Source organism: Saccostrea echinata, unplaced genomic scaffold, assembly GCF_033153115.1.
Source record: "Saccostrea echinata isolate AGI-Se365-2 ecotype Australia unplaced genomic scaffold, CSIRO_AGI_Sech_v1 ptg000017l, whole genome shotgun sequence".
NCBI lineage: Eukaryota > Metazoa > Mollusca > Bivalvia > Ostreida > Ostreidae > Saccostrea > Saccostrea echinata.
This window is the reverse complement of record NW_026889766.1, coordinates 173,638-192,930: the sequence shown is the minus strand read 5'-3', so window position 1 is coordinate 192,930 and position 19,293 is coordinate 173,638. Positions and strand designations below refer to the sequence as shown.

The following is a 19,293-nucleotide window of genomic DNA, read 5'->3' as shown; positions in this document are numbered from 1 at the left end:
AGCAGGAAGAAATACTTTGTTCAAAATCCTTGATGAAGTAGATGTACGTCTTCAACCCCCCCCCCCCTTTTTTTTGAACTTGAAAGATAACAATTTCGATAATTGACGTTTATTGTGAAACTTGTCATACTATGTTATGAATATTGTATTCAGGTGCTCTTATTTCATTTCCGTCAAGGATAAAAGCAGCGAATATGCACATTTTACCAATAAAGTGTGTGTGTGTGTGTGTGTGTGTAAAAATTAGCTTTTAACGCCCTATGAATAGGTCGAGTATTTGATACAAAAGACTGTATTCGGGAAAAAAAATTTACAACTTTAATTGTATTTGAACAATAGCTTATTCAATAATTTTCCTTTGACCATTCACAAAAAAAAACTTTTTTATGTTCATGCAGCTATAATCGCCTATTTTTAAAAAAAAAAACCATCGGGCTCGATGCTTTATGATGTTCTAAAAGCTTCCGTCAATATTAAGATGGGTGAATGACAAAAATAATTTGGACATTTTCCTTTTTAATCGGTAATAATAACTTATTTCCTTTCTATCATTTAAATCAAGTTTTGATTGAATAATTCAGTGATGACGTTTTATGAAATAGATAAACGATTGCTTGTCTGTTTCATTAAAAATTGCCAGTACCGTAGATCTGCCAACCGAAACCGCCACTTTACTCACGTTTTTTGCTATTTCATGGCTTAGAAGAGTAAGTAAGAACTCTGGTGCACCCGTTTCTGAGTGTATTTGCAATAATTATTAATTTATAAGTATAGATACTTCTTTATATGGTGCTTCGAAATCGGGATCGCAATACCAAAATCGCCCCAAACGCATGTAACAGAAGGTGTAAGAATACGATCTAAGACAATTACATACGTTTTTATTATTTAAAATCAAATCAGGTGGGATATTACAGATTGTTCGTCGTATCAACGCCTTCTCTCAGCAAATCATGTCTCCTTAATTGGCCGGATTTTAAAGGTTCGAGTGGATATAAACATTTCCATCGTCGTTCACATATACACAGCACAGTTAAGGCTACAAAAAGGGGGCGGAACCTAATTTGTACGGGAAATATTAACTATGACATCATACAAAACCAACAATTCTTAAAAATACAAAAAAAAAATGAAATGATTTGCTATTTTAATCTATAGGAGACCATCAAATTAGATCAAAACTTACTATAACACGCTGTTTTGTCTTTAGTAAAATCCCACATAACAAGGTATAAACGAGTCACTGATCGCTATGCACTTGTCGATGTACGTTATTTCGTAAAGCTTGACACAGTTTGTATGCAGTGAGAGGCGGATCAAGTAATATTTTAATAACGAAAAATGCATTCTATAATTAAATAAGATATTATTTTAAGATATCTAAGAGGCCATTAACTTATATGCAATGTCTTCTTTATGATGTTCATATATATTCCGTACATTTCCTATATATAATTGATATTGCCGTATATTTGTATGCAAGTACATTGGAGGGTAATGTAAGAGTCATAAAAAATCGATTTAGTGCAAGGGAATACACTCAATGGATCATAGTAAGTTTTTACATATAAACTCTAGAAGTATTAAGGTATCCGAAAAGTGCTGCGATCCTGGTGAAATCTTGAAAATGAATTAATTATATATATATATATTTAACGCCGTTGACCAGCAAAGAATACAACATCCATACAAATATGATTTTAACAATGAAATAGCAGAATTTAAAGAGGATCGCAGCACTTTTCAGAAACTACAATGCGTGTTGAAAATATTTATACACAAAATTTAGAATTTTAACTTGATTATGCCCTTGCACTAGTGAAATTTATAGGTGACCTAGAAACTGCAAGTATATGTGCTATATCGCGTGATTGTTGCATCACGTGACAAGTCTAAATATAAAATCTTATCGTCCTCAATATGTAGTTATAAACCATAATTACATTTGTCCAATATAAATAAAGTACTGAAAAAAATCGCCATCCTGATTAAGAATATTTTTAATCACAAAAAGTGCCGATATTTCCATTGCGCACCTTAACTGTATTGCGTTCAAAGGTGGATAACATCTTTCACAGAAAACTAACGTTGTATTTTAAAATATATACATGTACATGTAATGCGAAAATCTGTATAGGGTACTTCAATGCATTTGTATTAATTCTTTCGATAAAAGTGTAGCATATCTTGAACCTAATGTTATGAATAAAAGTATCAAGTTTGTCTGTTCAACAATTTGGATTTTGTTACGCTAAATAATGATTTTTAAGCAGTCTTAAGGGCAGTGGCAGATATATGTGAAAGAGATACCCCCCCCCCCCCCCAAAAAAAAAAAAGAAATATGAAAAAAGTAAGAGGATGAATAAATGAAAAAAAAAATGGAAACTTTGATTTTGGTATTCAATCGAGAAAACCTGAATCTTGAGAAAACCTTTTGCTCATAAATACTCATTTTTACTACAGGTATTTTAAGTTTCTGTTGTCATTAATAACCCCCCCCCCCCCTCATCTTGAAATCCTTTATACGCCTCTAGAATGTGTTTACTGGCTGAAAGGTTATACAATTATATGTATTATTGCAATAAATGAATAAATAAATACAAGTTTATATTTTATTATGATTCCTTATAGATGAATTTATACTGAGGTATAGTTTAATTGAAATTTAAGTTTTTAAGTGAAATATTTACTTTATATATAATTGTTTGGATGTTTAAGATATTTCTTTAAGTGTATAATTTTTTAATTAAAAAATTGGTAGGGGGTGGTGGTGGCAAGAATTCAACACCGTGAATATTCACAAAGTTCAAACTATTTCATTAGCTCAGTTTCGACGATTTTAGTTTTCCAGAATGATCGCATGCCTGACACTGGATGTATAGACCAGCTTTAAATAGTCCAGTTTACAAATGTAATGGCAGCTAGATTCTTGAAGGGGTTTTGAGTCATTAGTAGCCCAATTTACTATGTAGATGTCATCACAATGAAATCCCTGAACAATAATCCCCATTCTGCTGATTTGAAAATTGCATATAAAAGTGCAGAGCTATCAAAAACTTAAGTGCTGACGTGTGGTTTTAACGTCGGAACGACCACGCAATACTTGTGAAAGGGGGGGCGGAGGCTATCATATTTTGAAAATTAATAATCTGTCCTTAAAAATGACGATAATAAATCAATATGTCCTGGGATGACTTTGGCGTGGTGGTAGCCCCACCACTCTCCCCAAGGAAATAGAGTGTTCGAGTTTAGATAGACTTTTTTGTTTGGTGTGCGTAAAAATATATAATCTGTACCTGGTCATCTAGGAAATTAATAATCTTTCATTCATGTAGTAACATGAAATAAATAATGACTCGAAAAAAAATTTCACCTCCAAACGAATCAAATGTTTGTCCCCTAATTTTTTTCCTGCTTTGATGTCCCTGTACCATCATTGATTTTTCAAAAAAAGCCAAGTTTTATTACCATGATTAGTTCCTGAACTTTCAAAATATCTCAAAAATTTAGTGCAGTACACGCACTCCTCGTTTTGTTCACACTTAATATTATTTATTACCGTTCACGTAGCTCAGTCGGTAGAGCGCTCTCTCCGTGATCGGAAGGTCGTGAGTTCGAATCTCGGCCGCGACTGACCTAAGTCGATAAAAAAATGGGTAGCAACTGTTCCTTCGCCATGCGCTCGGCACTTTGAAGTGAAAGTTGCGGGTCCTTTGAAAGAGACCTTAAAAACCGAGGCCCTGTGTCACGGCAGGCGTTGATAAAGATCCCTCACTGCTCAATGGCCGTAAGTGCCGAGTCAAGGTCAAAATTTGAAGCCCTTTACCGGTTCATGGTGACGTCTCAAAATGAGTGAAAAAATTATCGAATGGGACGTAAAACAGCAAACAATTAATCATCAATAATATTTATTTACCCTCTACCCCTTCCCAAATCCACCAGTATATTCAAGACTGATTAAAGGTCCCCCTCCTCTTCCCCCTTTCGTCCCATCAATTTTCCAATATATGTACATGTATATATATATATATATATATATATATATATATATATATATATATATATATATATATATATATATATATATATATATATATATATATATATATATATATATATATATATACTAAAACTATTCATTTGAAAACAAAACTAATGTAGTTGGGGTTTTTTTGTAGAAAAATTTTGGTATTCCGATCTCGATGTTTAAACTATTTTCAAAGTATCATATAGGGAAGTATCATCATATTATGTTATAGTATCAGCATATAATGTTGAGGAATAAGCATATAATGTTGAGGAATAAGCATATAATGTTGACGTATATCAGCATATAATGCCAAAAAATCAGCATATAATGTTTAAGTATCAGCATATAATGTCAAAGTATCAGCATATAGTGTTGAAGTATTAGCATATAATTTGAAAATATCAGCATATAATATTCAAGTATGACCATATAATATTCAAGTATCAGCATGAAATATATGGAAATAACGAACAGTATTCAAGCTCAAAAGCCCATTTAACTTTACAAAATAGGAGCAGAGCAAACACGGACCTCCAAAACAGGTGGGATCAGGTGCCATGAAGGAGTGAGCATCTCCTGCCGACCGGTCACACCTGCCGTGTGCTCCTTGTCATGATCGAGAAATAATGGAAAAATCCGTCGACAATTCATGTGTAAATAATGGCCTAACAATTAGTACGAAAAACGTCAGTCAGCATTTGACTCAATGATAAATTGTATTTGCTGACAAGGTCATTGTATCGACAATAGTACTTACGAAATGATGACTTTAAACGAGACTGCCGATATTCTTGTTTCATCAACTTGTTTATCAATAATTTACCTTGTTGCGTAGACCCTGAGGTCCACGCAGAAAATATATAAACGGTGTTAAACCGGATGTCATGGGCTTACGTCAGGCTACGCATGCGCGAGAATGTTAGAGAGTTCGCTTCTATGACAACTTGCCCTTAGAACAATTCGCCCTTTTCGAATTAGAATATGCAAATCATTGGTAAACCCCGCTCTAAAATCTGCACATCGTATTTATGTAATTCTTTGGCGTAACCAAGATCTGAATTTCTCTTTAATACATACCGGTATATCCGATATACAAACTAAATTTTATGGTACAAGCATTTTAATTAAGTAGGAAAAACTTATATACCGGTAGATAGCTTAACAGCTTGAACATGTTGAATTAAACACTTAATTCAACAGATTTTAAAAGATAGTCTTTACTATGTTTACCGGCATTAATTTTGTGGATCAAGGTTCGCAAAAATAATTTGATAGACAGCAATCCAAACATAGCTTGATAAAGGCCTGTAGCAATGTTTTTCCATGTGGGGGAGAGGGAGAAATATCAAAAAAAAAAATTCTGCGTATTACAGATCTGCTACACGTGTATAATCTATATTTCCAATGATAGAATCTTCCGTATAAATCTAGTACAGATGTTAAGTCCCAGTCGTAAGGATTACATGCATCGAAATAGCACAACTTTTTTAATGACAAGACTATAGGCCAATCGGGAATAAAATTTAACAATTTTGCTATGAAAGTACAATTACTCAAAGCAGGCAGATCATTGTAGAAAATGTTAACGAAAGGTTAACCTGTGCCACCTTTTAGAGTAACCAATGAACTCGTCCATGGATGCATTGACGGTCGTTGTAACAAAAATAGATATGGGTTATTCCTATTTGGATGTAGGAGAAAGCCTGTTTACTTCTCTAAAGAGAATGGGGTTACCCCATATCCAAGATATTCGACTTTTAATTTACTCCCAACTTTTACTAGAAAAAAACTGCACATGTTATGAAACTAATGTCCGTAGCAAATACTGTCACCAGTCTAAGCGTCACTGGCAAACAATGCACATACCTGTGCTTGCAAGACCAAATAGCCTAGGTCTACACACGTGCGATGAGATTGTCAATCACATCTTCTCAGACCTTCTGGCGAGCTCGGAAAACACGTTGTTTTGCCGAGAAGTTACGATTGCAGGAGTTGTATTTTAATCATTCCGTTATTTAAAAAAGAGACAGAGAAAAAAAACACACACACACAAAATTAATCTTTTTTTTGTGTTTTTAAATTGTTCGATTTAATCGATAGCCTATCATCATTTTAGATAACTCGAGACCCTCTAGTGCCGAGACCCTCTAGAGCTCCAGTGCAGGGTCGGATCCAGCAGTTTTTGAAAGGGGGTGGGGTTCTAGGTCACACCGCAGACACATTCTAGCCTGTAGCAACGGTTTTCAAAGGGGTCAGACCTCCAATGAGTTGACAAGCAAAAATAAATTAATTAATTAAAATAGCAACCTGTGCACTACACTGTAAAATCTTATTTCGGAAGAAGGGGGGGGGGGGGACTTCGTCTAACTTTTCGATACATTTTGATTTCTTTTAAATGTTTGATTTTCCGTATTTTGAACCTTCTCGCAACAAAAAGTGCGGGGAAGCTTCCAATGCAAATAAAAAATTATATATTCAAATTATAACAAAAGATTATTTTTTAAAGAAAAAGTTAACCCCTCCCCCACATACTACGAGGACATTTTGAATCTTTCTCTTCATTGATTGAAATATCCCCATAATATAAGGAGAGAAATATTCTCTTATTGATACTCCCTTTGATGACTTTTTATGCACACTTGTTAAAGTTAGTTACTTTAGAAGATGGTCCAGAAATGGCCATGTACGTTCTCCGGAATCTTCTGATGATACCAAAGTGAAATCTATCATGTTACGTGTGGGTGGTCGAGGTCCGGGGTCGGGTTGTGAAGGTAGACGGAGGAAAGCAATAAGCAAAACTCCATCTAGAGAGCAGAAAGGGCAGAGATTGAAATACTTTTTTTATTGAAAATACTAGACGTAAAATATCTATATTACAGAAAAAACATACTCTCTCTTCCTCTTTCTGCAAAAATAAAGGGGGTTCCAACAACCGACCCCCTTTCCCTAGATCTGCAAATGTAGTTAAAATTCCACCATTACGATACCTTTTTGTACGCTTAAGCCTCTTTTAATTCTGTTGTTAATTTTAAAGGCTACTTAACAATTGTGATAGATATATACCTAGATCAACATTTCATATTCACACCATTTCAAGGTCATGATTTTTTTTTCATCATTACAGTGTTATTAAGCAGACGTAAATAACGATGAAAATTACAATATACATGTAAAAAAAAATTTAATTTCGCCTTTGTAAAATCACTAAATCTAGAAATTTTCTTTGAATTTCGCCTAAAAACACATGGATATGGTCCACGTATTGCATTAAAGGAAAGCAACTTGTTTTAGATGTTGTACATACGTAGAGCATGCTCTTGCGTATCGAATCAACTGAGAGATATAAACCCCGTATGCAGGTGATTAAGGTATATTGCTGAATAAGTAAGAAAAGTTGACGATTGAAAAGTTAAAGTTATCACGTTTATCATAAAGCTTGGATGTTAGATTACCATTAACGTCTTTTTCAAGTAAAATATCCAAATAGGAAATAGATGTGTCAGACTCTGTAATATCTTTCATTTCAAGCTCACCGGGATATATCGTATCGACATAAGAATGGAAGTATCCATTGTTAATTGACAATACGTCGTCGATATATCTAAATGTCGAATTGAACGCCACAGCAAGTGTTATCTTCTTTTCACGTATAAGATTTTGGACAAATTCTGCTTCATATAAATACAAAAAAGGTCTGCTAATAACGGGGCGAATTGGTACCCATGGGAATTCCAATAGATTGCTGGAAGACCTGGTCTCCAAAAACCACATAGATAGTGTCAATCAGAACCTCAAGCATCTTTTTAATGTCAACTTCAGAGTACTTGTGTATACAATCAGAATGTTTTTTAACAAAATAATTTTGCAAATGACCAATGACAAGGTAAATAAATTTACGAGTTCTTTTTTTATTGAAAAAAAAAACAGCTGTCAATGATATCAAAAAGCCTGGACTTTAATTTATCGTGGTGGTTGTGTATAAAGTTGAAAAGTCGTGAATTTTTAAGCTGTTGATTTTGGTAAAATCTTGTGATTTCAAATTTTCCAAAAGTTCCTTTGAATTTTTAAGTATCCACATCTGATTTACACCACTTCTCAAATATATTGTTCCACAGTACTCTTGACGTTTCTCCTTCACTACTGTTAATATCTTAGTGAGGAGTAAAGAAAGAGGCTTGGTTTAACATTAACTGGAACCCGCTATGTATCTTTGTTAGGATTTTTATGAAGTTTCGGAATCCAATATAGATATGGTAATTCAAATTCATTTTGGTTGTTTGGAATATTGAAAATATTCAAAACTGACATATGATTTTGAAGAATCTCTTCCTTAGAAAGAGAACTATGAGAATAAGTTGAATTACCACCTGTAGAATTAAATCCAAGTTCCTCTAAACTACATCTAATATAATTAGCCTCACAAAGACAATGTTGTTACCTGCTTTGTCAGCAGGGACCAGAACGTACTGGTCCTGTAATCTATCTAATTCTTTTTTCACTTTGGATTATTGAAAACAGAAGGATAGATGGTTCTCATATTGCCCCTCAATCTTTTAATGCGCGATTTTAACATACATTTACATTTGTATACATTTTATCCATTCTGACAAAGTGTCAAGGTCTTCTTTTCATGTCTGGCCCATCGCCAGACGTAATCCTCTACAGAATCCATAATATTTATGAAATTCCGACGCCAGTTGGAGGATCGGGGTTCCCTATATTTAGGACCTTTTAAAATTAGTGATCTAAGGTTCTCATTATTAACTACATTTACGTCACCAGTAATAACGTGTCCAGCAGGACTATAATTATAGGGTGAAGAAGAACATGAACACGATGGAGGATTATGTTTCAGATATTCGATATCCAGGCCCTGTAAAGTTTTCTTGAAATTAAAAAGTTTAGAAGCAATAGTCGATGTATATTTGTAGGAAATATAAGGTGTAGTCTTTAACTTGAAATATGGTGGAATACAAGACTGGGCCCTTTTGTGATTAAGAATATTACTTATATTACCCGCTTCAATTCTTCTGTTCGCATATTGAAGTTTAAGGGGAAAACAGACTATTTTAGCTATATGATGCCAAAGAATCAGCATATAATGTTAAAGTATCAGCATAAAATGTCAAAGTATCAGCATATAATATTGTAGTATCAGTATATAATGTTAAAGTATCAGCATATAATGAATCTTCGCAACATAAGACAGCTGAGGCATTCCATAATATTATGACAAAATATCATCATATAATGTTAAAGTATCAGCATATAATGCTAAAGTATCGGCATATAATGCTAAAGTATCACCATATAATGTTGAAGTATCAGCATTTAATGTTAAAGTATCAGCATATAATTCAAAGTATCAGCATATAATGTTAAAGTATCAGCATATAATGACAAAGAATCAGCATATAATGATGAAGTATCAGCATATAATGTCAGAGTATCAGCATATAATGTAAAAGTATCAGCATATAATGTTGAGGCATTTGCATATAATGACAATTAAAGTATCAGCATATAATGACAAAGTATCGGCATATATAACAAAGTATCAGCATGTAATGTTGAAGTATCAGCATATAATGTTAAAGTATCATCATATAATGTTAAAGTACCAGCACATAATGATAAAGTATCAGCATATAATGTGAAAGTATCAGTATATAATGTCAAAGTATCAGCATATAATGTCGAAGTATCAGCATATATTGTTAAAGTATCATCATATAATGTTAAAGTATCAGCATATAATGACAAGATATCAGCAAATAATGTCAAAGTATCAACATATAATGAATGTTCTCCACATAAGGCAACTTTGGTGCTCCTTATTCACGTAGTGATAATCGCCTTGTTTTCCTTTTAACATAGGTTCAATGCCATCCGACGTTCTAGAAATTTGCACCAAAAGTACGACAGGGGCTGAAAAAAATGATTTGCACATTTTGTTTTTTTAATCAGTAAGCACGTTTTATCAAATAATCATACGATTGTTTGTTGTCAGTTTCATTAAAAATTGCCAGCAATGTAGATCCGCCAACCACCACCGTAGTCTCTTTTTTTGCTATTTCACGGCTGTTTATCGAAAATAAAAATAGACTTTTAATTGGATTGACAATAATTACTTTGGAGTGAAATATAAATAAAGTTTACGGACATCATCTCGTCATATTACAGGAGTAAGTATGAACTATGGTGCAGGTGTTTCGGAGTTATTGGCAATGTTTATTAATCTATGTTAGTCGCATTCATCAGAAATATAAATAGGAGTCGCAATGTAGTTGAAAAAATGACAAGTGACTGGCGATTAATAAGATTTAGTTATACGGGTTTCAAAGTTGATTTGTTTGTGAGAAGGTATTACAAAGTGACCAGTGACCAAGTTTGTTAAACCAAGACAGCCCGTTAAGTACGGATGAAATATATATACATGCTTAATATAGATTAAAATGATTTGTCTTTGTTCAGGCCCATAGAAAACAATAAATAGAAACATCCTTTACCCCCCCCCCCCCCAAAAAAAGAGGGAGTTATCAGGAACTTAATTTTAGTTTGAATGTTATGAACATTGTACTTAATTGAAGTTTTTTAATTATCGGGACTAATTGAATCTCTACTAGAATTAAAGAATAATCGACGAAAATAAGTCTTAAAAACGGAATTTTTATCTGGAATAGTTTAATTTTACAATCTCTTCAGGCCTCACGTTGGTTCAGGTGGTAGTCGATATGAAATAGGTAGTAACTGTTCTTTTTCAAAGCGCTCGGTACCTTGAAGTGAAAGTTGTGATTCCTTTAGATGAGACCTTAAAAACGGAGGCCCCTTGTCACTGTAGGCCTTGGTACTCTCACTGCTCAATGGCCCTGAGTGCTGAGTAATGGTCTAAAGAAGATGGGTGAACAAGGCGTGCAGAATGCCTATAGCTTCAGATTTAAAAAAAAAATCATATTCAATTTGTGAATTGAGTATTTAAAGTAAAGTTCTCATTATTGAAATTTATAAAATTATGATCAACAAAACTTTTCGGAGAAAAAAGATCTCGAAAAAAATTATTCTTATATTAAATAAATAAAATGGTATTTGTGGGATTCGAACCCCTTACAATAAAAATCCTGAGTATCATATTGCTTTAAGACTAACAAGTTAACCACTACGCTACACAGCTCCTGATGAATAGTGGCATTTAAATCATGTTTGTGATATGACCCTTGACTAAATGGATTTCAAGTATATCTCGGAAAGATGCGAATGCATTGTCATAAAAGTGTACTTTTAAGGCATAGTAGGTCTTCGCTCCATGTTCTTGTAATCCAAAAAAATGTATATTTTTATTCAAACTTTTAGGATTAACTTTCAAAAAAATGGAGCGAAGACCCACTCATATCGAAAAATTTTGTTGAAGTATGAAAAATTGATCCTTTTTGTCCTCTTTAGTGTGTGTATGCTATTTCGTAGGCAAATATTTTCAGTTTTTGTGAGATTTTTGTAAATTGTAGAGATTTTATATAAAGTATTATACTTTAATGTCAGATGAAATATCAAGGTAAATTTTGATATAATTGAGATTTTATTTTTCACTCCATGTTTGTCCCACTATAGGCACTTCGCCCGCCTTGTTCACCCATCTTCTTTGAAGCCCTTCACCGGTATAATGGTGATGTCTCTAAATGAGTGAAAAATTATCGAAAACTAATTTTCTTTTTTTATACTTAAAAAAATATTTACTCCATTGACTTTTATAGCATTTGACCAATTGAATCACAACGTTTGTCACCCGTGAGTACAGTTATGTATATTTGTAGTATACTTAGTATGTGAACAACTGGAAGTGGTTTGGGAAGGTGCTTGTGTGTTTGGGAGGGATGAAGGAGTTGGATTTGGACCAATGTTTGTAAAAAAGAAAAGAACGCATAAAAAATTATTGTCCTCATACGCTGTAAGAGTAAAACAGTGCATTTCTCTTGTATTTTATGAATTTCGTTTTGTTCGTATATTTTTCCACCTTTGATTTTATCGTGCCAACGCTACCGTGACACTTCATCAGGGTTTTTCAGGTCTCACCCGAAAGACCAGTGACTTTCACTTTTAATGTCGGGTAGACAGTCACTATCTATGTCAACGTCTTAGGTTTGACGCGGCGCAGCGAACAAGAATTGACTCCGGGCCTCCTGAAACGCAACGAACGTCCTACTACTAGGATACCATGATCCGTGTAATTGATTGAATAAATTATGTGTGCTTCTTTCTATGCACTAACATTTGATTTTCTTGTTTTAGTTACTACAATAGTATCTCAGGAGGGCAAATCAAGAAACATTTCTTGGACTGTTGAATATTTTCCTAGTAGTAAAGTTTACTACATATATCATGTTTATAGCGATCAGCTGTCAAAAAAATTTCAAGTAACTGAAACATTACGAATTCCAAACAAAAAATATGTATACCATACTCGACCCTTTGATTCTGTGAACATTTTGTTCGAAGTGAGGAATATAACAACAGAAGATGCCGGATATTACGTAGGAGGTGGATCAGAGGAAGACGTTTGGTCGCAGGGAGGAGGAGTTGTTCTCGTCGTTTCTGGTAATTTTTTTTAGAATCTTATAAGGAAAATCATATGGAGAAAAGGTGTAAGTTTATTCATGAAATTCATCCCACGTGATTTATTTCCCATTCATATTCATAAGATCCTGCCTAAACTCGAAATTCCATTTTATTTATTTTTAATATTAAAAGGTGAGCCCTATTCATATTGTATGTGTTTTTTTTTTTTTTTCTTCAAGCCTCTTTCAGGGTTATATTGGTATTATTTTGTGTCGTTAACAGATGACAGCTCATTACACCGGTATTCTTAACAATAAAGAGGTCAAGTTCAAATTGAAAAGGTTGTCTTAATTATTTACGAATTTTTAGCTATTCTGAGCCAAAGGCTCAAAGAGCTAATGCTATGGCCATTTATGCGGTGTGCATAAACTTTTTAGAATATGGGCCATAAATCAAGAACCCCTTGGCCAATTATTGTCAAATAAAACTAGGGTTGTGACCCTTAAACAAGGGGAGATAATTAGGAAAATAGAAACAAAAGTACTGGTTGCTAAAAAATCTTCTTCTTTACCCTGGGGCAGAGGGCGTGGTCTCAACATCACTTCAAAGTTGACCAAAATATTTTGCTTACTATAAGGACTAGGATCATTAAATCTCGTCAGTTGATGCATCTAAGGACCTCAAATCATGTTGACTCAAAAGTAGGTCAAAGTGACCTACTTTTTTTAAATTTTGAGGCATATTTTGAACAATTTAAGGCCTATGATCATCAAACTTTGTCAGTTAATGTATCTTGGGTCCTCGGAGTACCTCAACTAAAAAGTAGGTCACCTTGACTCACTTTTTGAATTTTATGGCTAATCTTTTTCAAAACAGTTAAGGTAATTAATTCGAATACTGAGAGGTTTAGCATAATTAAATCTTGTAAAATGATGCATCTTGGGGCAATAAAACATATCTAATAAAAAGTAGGTCACAGTACCTACTTTTTGAACTTTGCAGGCATTCGATTTCAAAAAGTTTTAGAGGCATAATTTGGACAATTTAAGGCCTATGATCATCAAACTTTGGCAGTTGATGTATCTTGGGTCCTTGGAGTACGTCTACTAAAAAGTAGGTCACCTTGACCTATTTTATGAATTTTATGGCTAATCTTTTTTCAAAACAATTAAAGTCAGTAATTCGAATGCTGAGAGGATTAGAATCATTAAATCTTGTAAGATGATGCATATTGGGTCCTTGGAGTACGACAACTGAAAAGTAAGTCACTCTGACCTACTTTTGAAATTTTATGGCTTTAATTAACTCTTTCGGGTACTTATTTGCTTATAATCATCCAACTTTGTCAGTTAATGCACTTTGGGTCCTCAAAGTACAACAGCGCAGTACAGTTAAGGTGCCAAATGGAAATATCGGAGAATTTTTTAGATAGAAAATACATTCTTTACAAGGATGGGCGTTTCTCTTTAGGACTTTACTATTATCGGACAAATGTAATGTGGTTGAAAACTACATGTTGAGGACGATTAGATTTCTTATTTAGACTTGTCACGTGATTTTAGCAAATATACCTGAAGTATTGAGGTCATCTATAAATTCTAATATTGCAAGGGCATAACCAAGTTAAAAATCTAAGTTTAACATATAATAAATTTTAACACACTCTGTAGTTTGTGTAAAGTGCTGCGAACCTATATAGATTCTACTATCTAATTGCTAAAATTACATTTGTTAGACCGTATGTTGAATATTTTGCTGGTCAAGTACATTAAATATAGATATAATTAATTCATTTGCAAGCTTTCAACAGGTTCGCAGCACTTTTCAAATATCTTCATACTTCTTGAGTTTATGTGTAAAAGCTTGTCCTAATTCATTGAGGGTATGCCCTTGCAATATATAGATTTATTACGTCCCTTCTATTACCCTTCAATGAATCTGCATACAAATATACGACAGTATCTTTTGTCTAGGGAATGTACGGTAAGTATTTGAATAAAATCATAAAACAGACATCGCATCAAAGTTAATGGCCTCTTATATATCTACAATTTAGATTTTATTTAATTACAAAATACATTTTTCATTGTATAAATATAACTTGATCAGCCTCTCACTGCATACAAACTGCGTCAAATTTTACGATATGACGTCACATTGACAAGTGCATTGCGATAAGTGAATTGTTTATATATTGCTATGTGGGATTTTACCAACGACAATAATGCATGCACTTGTTAGTATTGATGTAGTTTAAAGTTTTTCAACAGTTTAAAATAGCAAATCACTTTATTTTGTGGTAATTTGAAGAACTTATATTTTTGTGTGATATCATAGTAAGCATTTATCGTATAAATTAGGCCCCGCCTCCTTACTGCAGCCTTAACTGTGCTGCGAGGTCACTGTGACCTTTTGAAAATTTATGGCTTCGGGTACTATTGGTTTAGAATCATCAAACTTTGTCAGTTGATGCATCTTGGGCCCTTCGAGTACGACAACTGAAAAGTAGGTCACCCTGACCTACTTTTGAAATTTTATGGATGTATTTAATATTTTCGGGTACTAATTGGCTAAGAATCATCAAACTTTGTCTGTTGATGCATCTTGGGTCTTCGGAGTGGGTCGACTGAAAAGTAGGTCACCGTGACCTACTTTTCAAAGTTTATGGCTTTAATTGAATATTTCAGGTACTAATTGGCTTAGAATCATCAAACTTTTTTTCAATTTATGCATCTTGGGTACGCAGAGTTAGTCGAATGAAAAGGAGGTCACTGTGACCTATTTTTGAAATTTTATGGATATAATTTTAAAAAAATATTTTAGGTATTAATTGGCTTAGAGTTGTCAAACTTAGTTGCTGCATCTTGGGTCCTCAGAAAGTGATAAGTAGGTCACCATGACCAACTCTCAGGTACTAATTGGCTTAGAATGATCATGGGTTCTCAGAGTGTTTCATCTTAAATGCAGGTCATGACTACCTACCTTTGGAATTTCAAGGCTTTATCTAAATAAACAGGATACTAAGAGGCTTCAAATAGAAGTGATAGGTTGTACAGTTTATCAGAAGAGCGATTCAAGGCCCTTGGGCCTCTTGTTAAATTCCCTGTAAAAAAAAAAGGCCCCTACACTTAATAACCGACAGAAGAACTATATCAACTTGCAATAAACACTTACATTTCATCATAATATATAATATATAAGCCAATTCCGTTCTCATCAAAAAGACAATACATGCTTACTTCCAATTTTCAAATTGAAATGGTGGTCACAACTTTCAATTTGATGTAAACAATCTTGTAATTTTTGGTAGAATATTTTACAAAAAACTAGTCCTTTATCAGAAAAAGTTGTTATATAATAATTAGCATTTTTTGTATTTTCTCTATTTTAGCCTTTATGGAATCTGCAACAACTATATTGTCTATGTGGCCGATATGCAAATGAGGGTGATAGACACCATTTGTCAACCTCCGCTGACTCATCGGTTAACAATGGTTTTTACCCGGGGTATCAATTTCAACTAAAAACAAACACTATTTGTTTCATAATACTGAATGTCTCATTGATATATGAAAACGTCAGAAAAGTTGGAGATTGCCTTTTAGTTCACTTTTTGAACGGCTTTCAGTTTCCCCGTTTCCGTTTTCATCAGAAAACTTCGAAAAATATTCACCGGCATCTTGATACTCAGAGAGTCCTTTTTCATCTTACGTTTCGTCATTTTTGTACTAGCAAGCATTTTCCGTTTGCAGTGAATTGTTTTCAATCAACCCTCATATCGGAGGCAAGCTTAGATTGACATCAAGTTTATTCAACTTCTTTCAAATACACAACTGACGTTTTGAGAAATCTATGGCAAACTATACGCGTGGAATCAAACGCATGTGATCATGACATGGTTGTCCTCCCTGTTGCTTGGTGTGGCTAATGCTGACATTACATTAATATTTACTGAAAATAAACCAACCAGTTTTAGAATAAAACGTGAATTCAGAAAGCATAAAAAAAACTTGATATAGATTGATTCAAACGTTTTCTGATTTGTGTTGTTACATCCCTTGGCAATATCATTAGTAAACTTTTCCCACAAAGGCAGTTTTTCTTCATATTGTTGCATGTAATCTATTTAAATCTATTTAGAAATCACCTTTTATTCATTTACTCAACATTTAAATATTTTCATTCAGGAAAACCAGAGAAACCTAAAATAAGAGGAATCCTGGACGTTAAGGTTGGATACTACGCGTACTTGAAATGTGAAAGTAGATCTACTTCTACTCCTCACTATTACAAAAAGTTTTCGCCATTATTATATTTCTGGTTTGTTAACAACACCAGGGTTAAGAGGGAGGAAAGAGAAAAATACAGAATAATTGTAACCAAAGAAGTTAAATACAACCGATACAGTTGTCAGGCAAAAGAAACAATTGAATCAGAAAGAAGTAAAGAAACTCGGATTAACCCTTTGTGTAAGTAATTATTCATCGTGATTTTGATTCTTGTATATACATATGTATATGTATATATAAATAAATGAAAAGTGAGCAAGTGTATCATACCGTTTTCTACCGGTTTTTAATTAACATAGGTAGAGAAAAGTTGAACTTGGACTTGAAACTATTGCAACAGCAATAAATAAAATAATGATTCTTGGTTTGGTCTCTCTTTGTTGCAGATTTAATTGCAATTGTACAAGAACTGTAGTTGAACTAGCCTTTGAGAAAAATTACAGAAATTTCTTATTTTTAGTAACTATGGCTACAAGGTACATCTTGACAGAATTTTGTATCATGATTAAGTCTACTTGTGTATCCAGTTATATTTGCATCGAACTAAAACTGTAGGAGGAGTGGCGTTTTGAAAGAATTTCACAAAAATTTTTATTTTTAGCAACTATGACAATCCCATTCGACGAAATCAAAAACAGATTTAGAGAATTATGAATCAAAATATTGTCTACTTGTGCACAAAGCTATATAAAAATTGAATCAAACTGTAGGAAGAAATAGAATTTAAAGAAATTGTTAACAGACAGACAAAGAGCAAGACACTGGACGGATGACAGACACCTTACTATGGCATAAACTCTTCCTGTCTTTGACCATTGGAGCTAAAAATACTCAATACAATTCAATTCATGACGTCTAATTTTAAGAAATTACCTTATTTGATCTTATATCAAACGATGACATGTATACCATCCGCTTAGGGCATGAATTTTATCTTTATTTTATAAGATTTCTAGCTGAAAAATTTACTAAATGAATTTAAGTGATAGCACTTGGAAAATGGAAAACTGGCAGTATTCTTTATTTTGTAACCACTAGTTCAGCTAATGTAAAGATTCAGAAATCATTGAATATCAATTAGCACAGTTGTGGATGTACATCTACTATAAATGACGTTATTTTTTAGAAAGCCTATAAATTATATCAAAATTCAAAACTACTTTTTTCTAACATTGCAAAATTATCCATTTAAATATTAAAAGTTTATAGTAGTAGATTGGATAGAGAAACTTGCTTATATTTTTTATTGAGTTTTCTGCTGAATAAACTTTTCCTATACAATTGAAGAATATTGTATTTTTCTAAATCTGTATTTCATTACGGAAACAGTAAGGAGGATTTTTTTTTCAAAGGTTTTAAAAAATTTTTTTTTACTGAATATTATATACATGTATTTATAAAGAAAGAGGGCATTTTTTCAGTCAGAGTGAATAGATTAATCGTTTTCGTTGAACGATAATTGTCCTGTTGAATTCCATTACTTTAAGCAAATTAGGTATATCACAATACACTGTAACCTGCATGTTAGTTAGTTGATAAATCCATCATTTCTTAGAGTAATTGAATACCAGCTAGTCATAAGCCTCAGAAATATAGTGTATATGTAGTTTTCAAGTGATCATTTTTGTTCCATTTTTCTACTTAACAGATGGTCCAGAAAGTATTATAATAACCCCAAAACCTCTTAATGATACAATAACACTAAAAGACGGGGACCCATTTGGTCCGTACAACTGTTCAGCTGACTGTAATCCACCTTGTACCTTGCAGTGGAAGTATAAACATCCGTCAGGAGATTTTGCAAATGTTACATCCTATGGCATTTCTCCATTATCTTTACCAAAGCAAATCGCAGAAAGAACTAGGATGACTCTGATTCGATGTGTAGCCAGCAACAGTGAAGGTCGTAAGACTGATGTCATCAAGTTAAAAATTCTATGTAAGTAAATTCTAATATGTTGAGGGTGCGATCGTTACAGCGAGCGCAGATACCTTTTCAGTTTTAAATTTAGGTCCGCCTCTTCAAACTGCACGTGGCTTGGAAAGTCTAGACTCTGAGGCCACGTGTCGTCGTTATGCTTATCCTAGTTGCATTACCGAAAAGTGCAAATTTTAACAACGAACGTTTCATCTACTATTTATCTGCAATATCCATTAAATCAAGGTGAGGTTTTTTTGGGGTGAACTTTTGCTGTTACCGCAAAGAAAGTAGTTTACGGCGAGATGCAATTCCCAAAGGATTGTGGGTCCAGAGGCTACTGCGGAAAAAAATCATTTGGGTCGATCTATTTTTATATTCATATGAAGCAGAATTTTTTTCAAATTTTTATAGAAGAGAAACAGAAATCTCTTGCTGTGGCCTTCAACTCGACAGTTAGATATATCGACGACGCATTATGAATTAACAATAGTTATTTCCATTCA

General features: G+C 33.4%; 1 protein-coding gene across 1 annotated transcript in view; it reads left to right on the top strand.

Annotated features, from left to right (window-relative positions):
- Nucleotides 1–11,898: 11,898 nt before the first annotated feature.
- LOC133189191 (uncharacterized) overlaps nucleotides 11,899–19,293 on the top strand; it is a 32,867-nt gene continuing 25,472 nt past the window's right edge. The window contains exons 1-4 of the mRNA XM_061324598.1: nucleotides 11,899–11,923; nucleotides 12,314–12,619; nucleotides 16,768–17,049; nucleotides 18,518–18,808. Of these exons, the coding sequence (XP_061180582.1) occupies nucleotides 11,899–11,923; nucleotides 12,314–12,619; nucleotides 16,768–17,049; nucleotides 18,518–18,808 (904 nt within the window). The remainder of the gene's footprint in view (nucleotides 11,924–12,313; nucleotides 12,620–16,767; nucleotides 17,050–18,517; nucleotides 18,809–19,293) is intronic.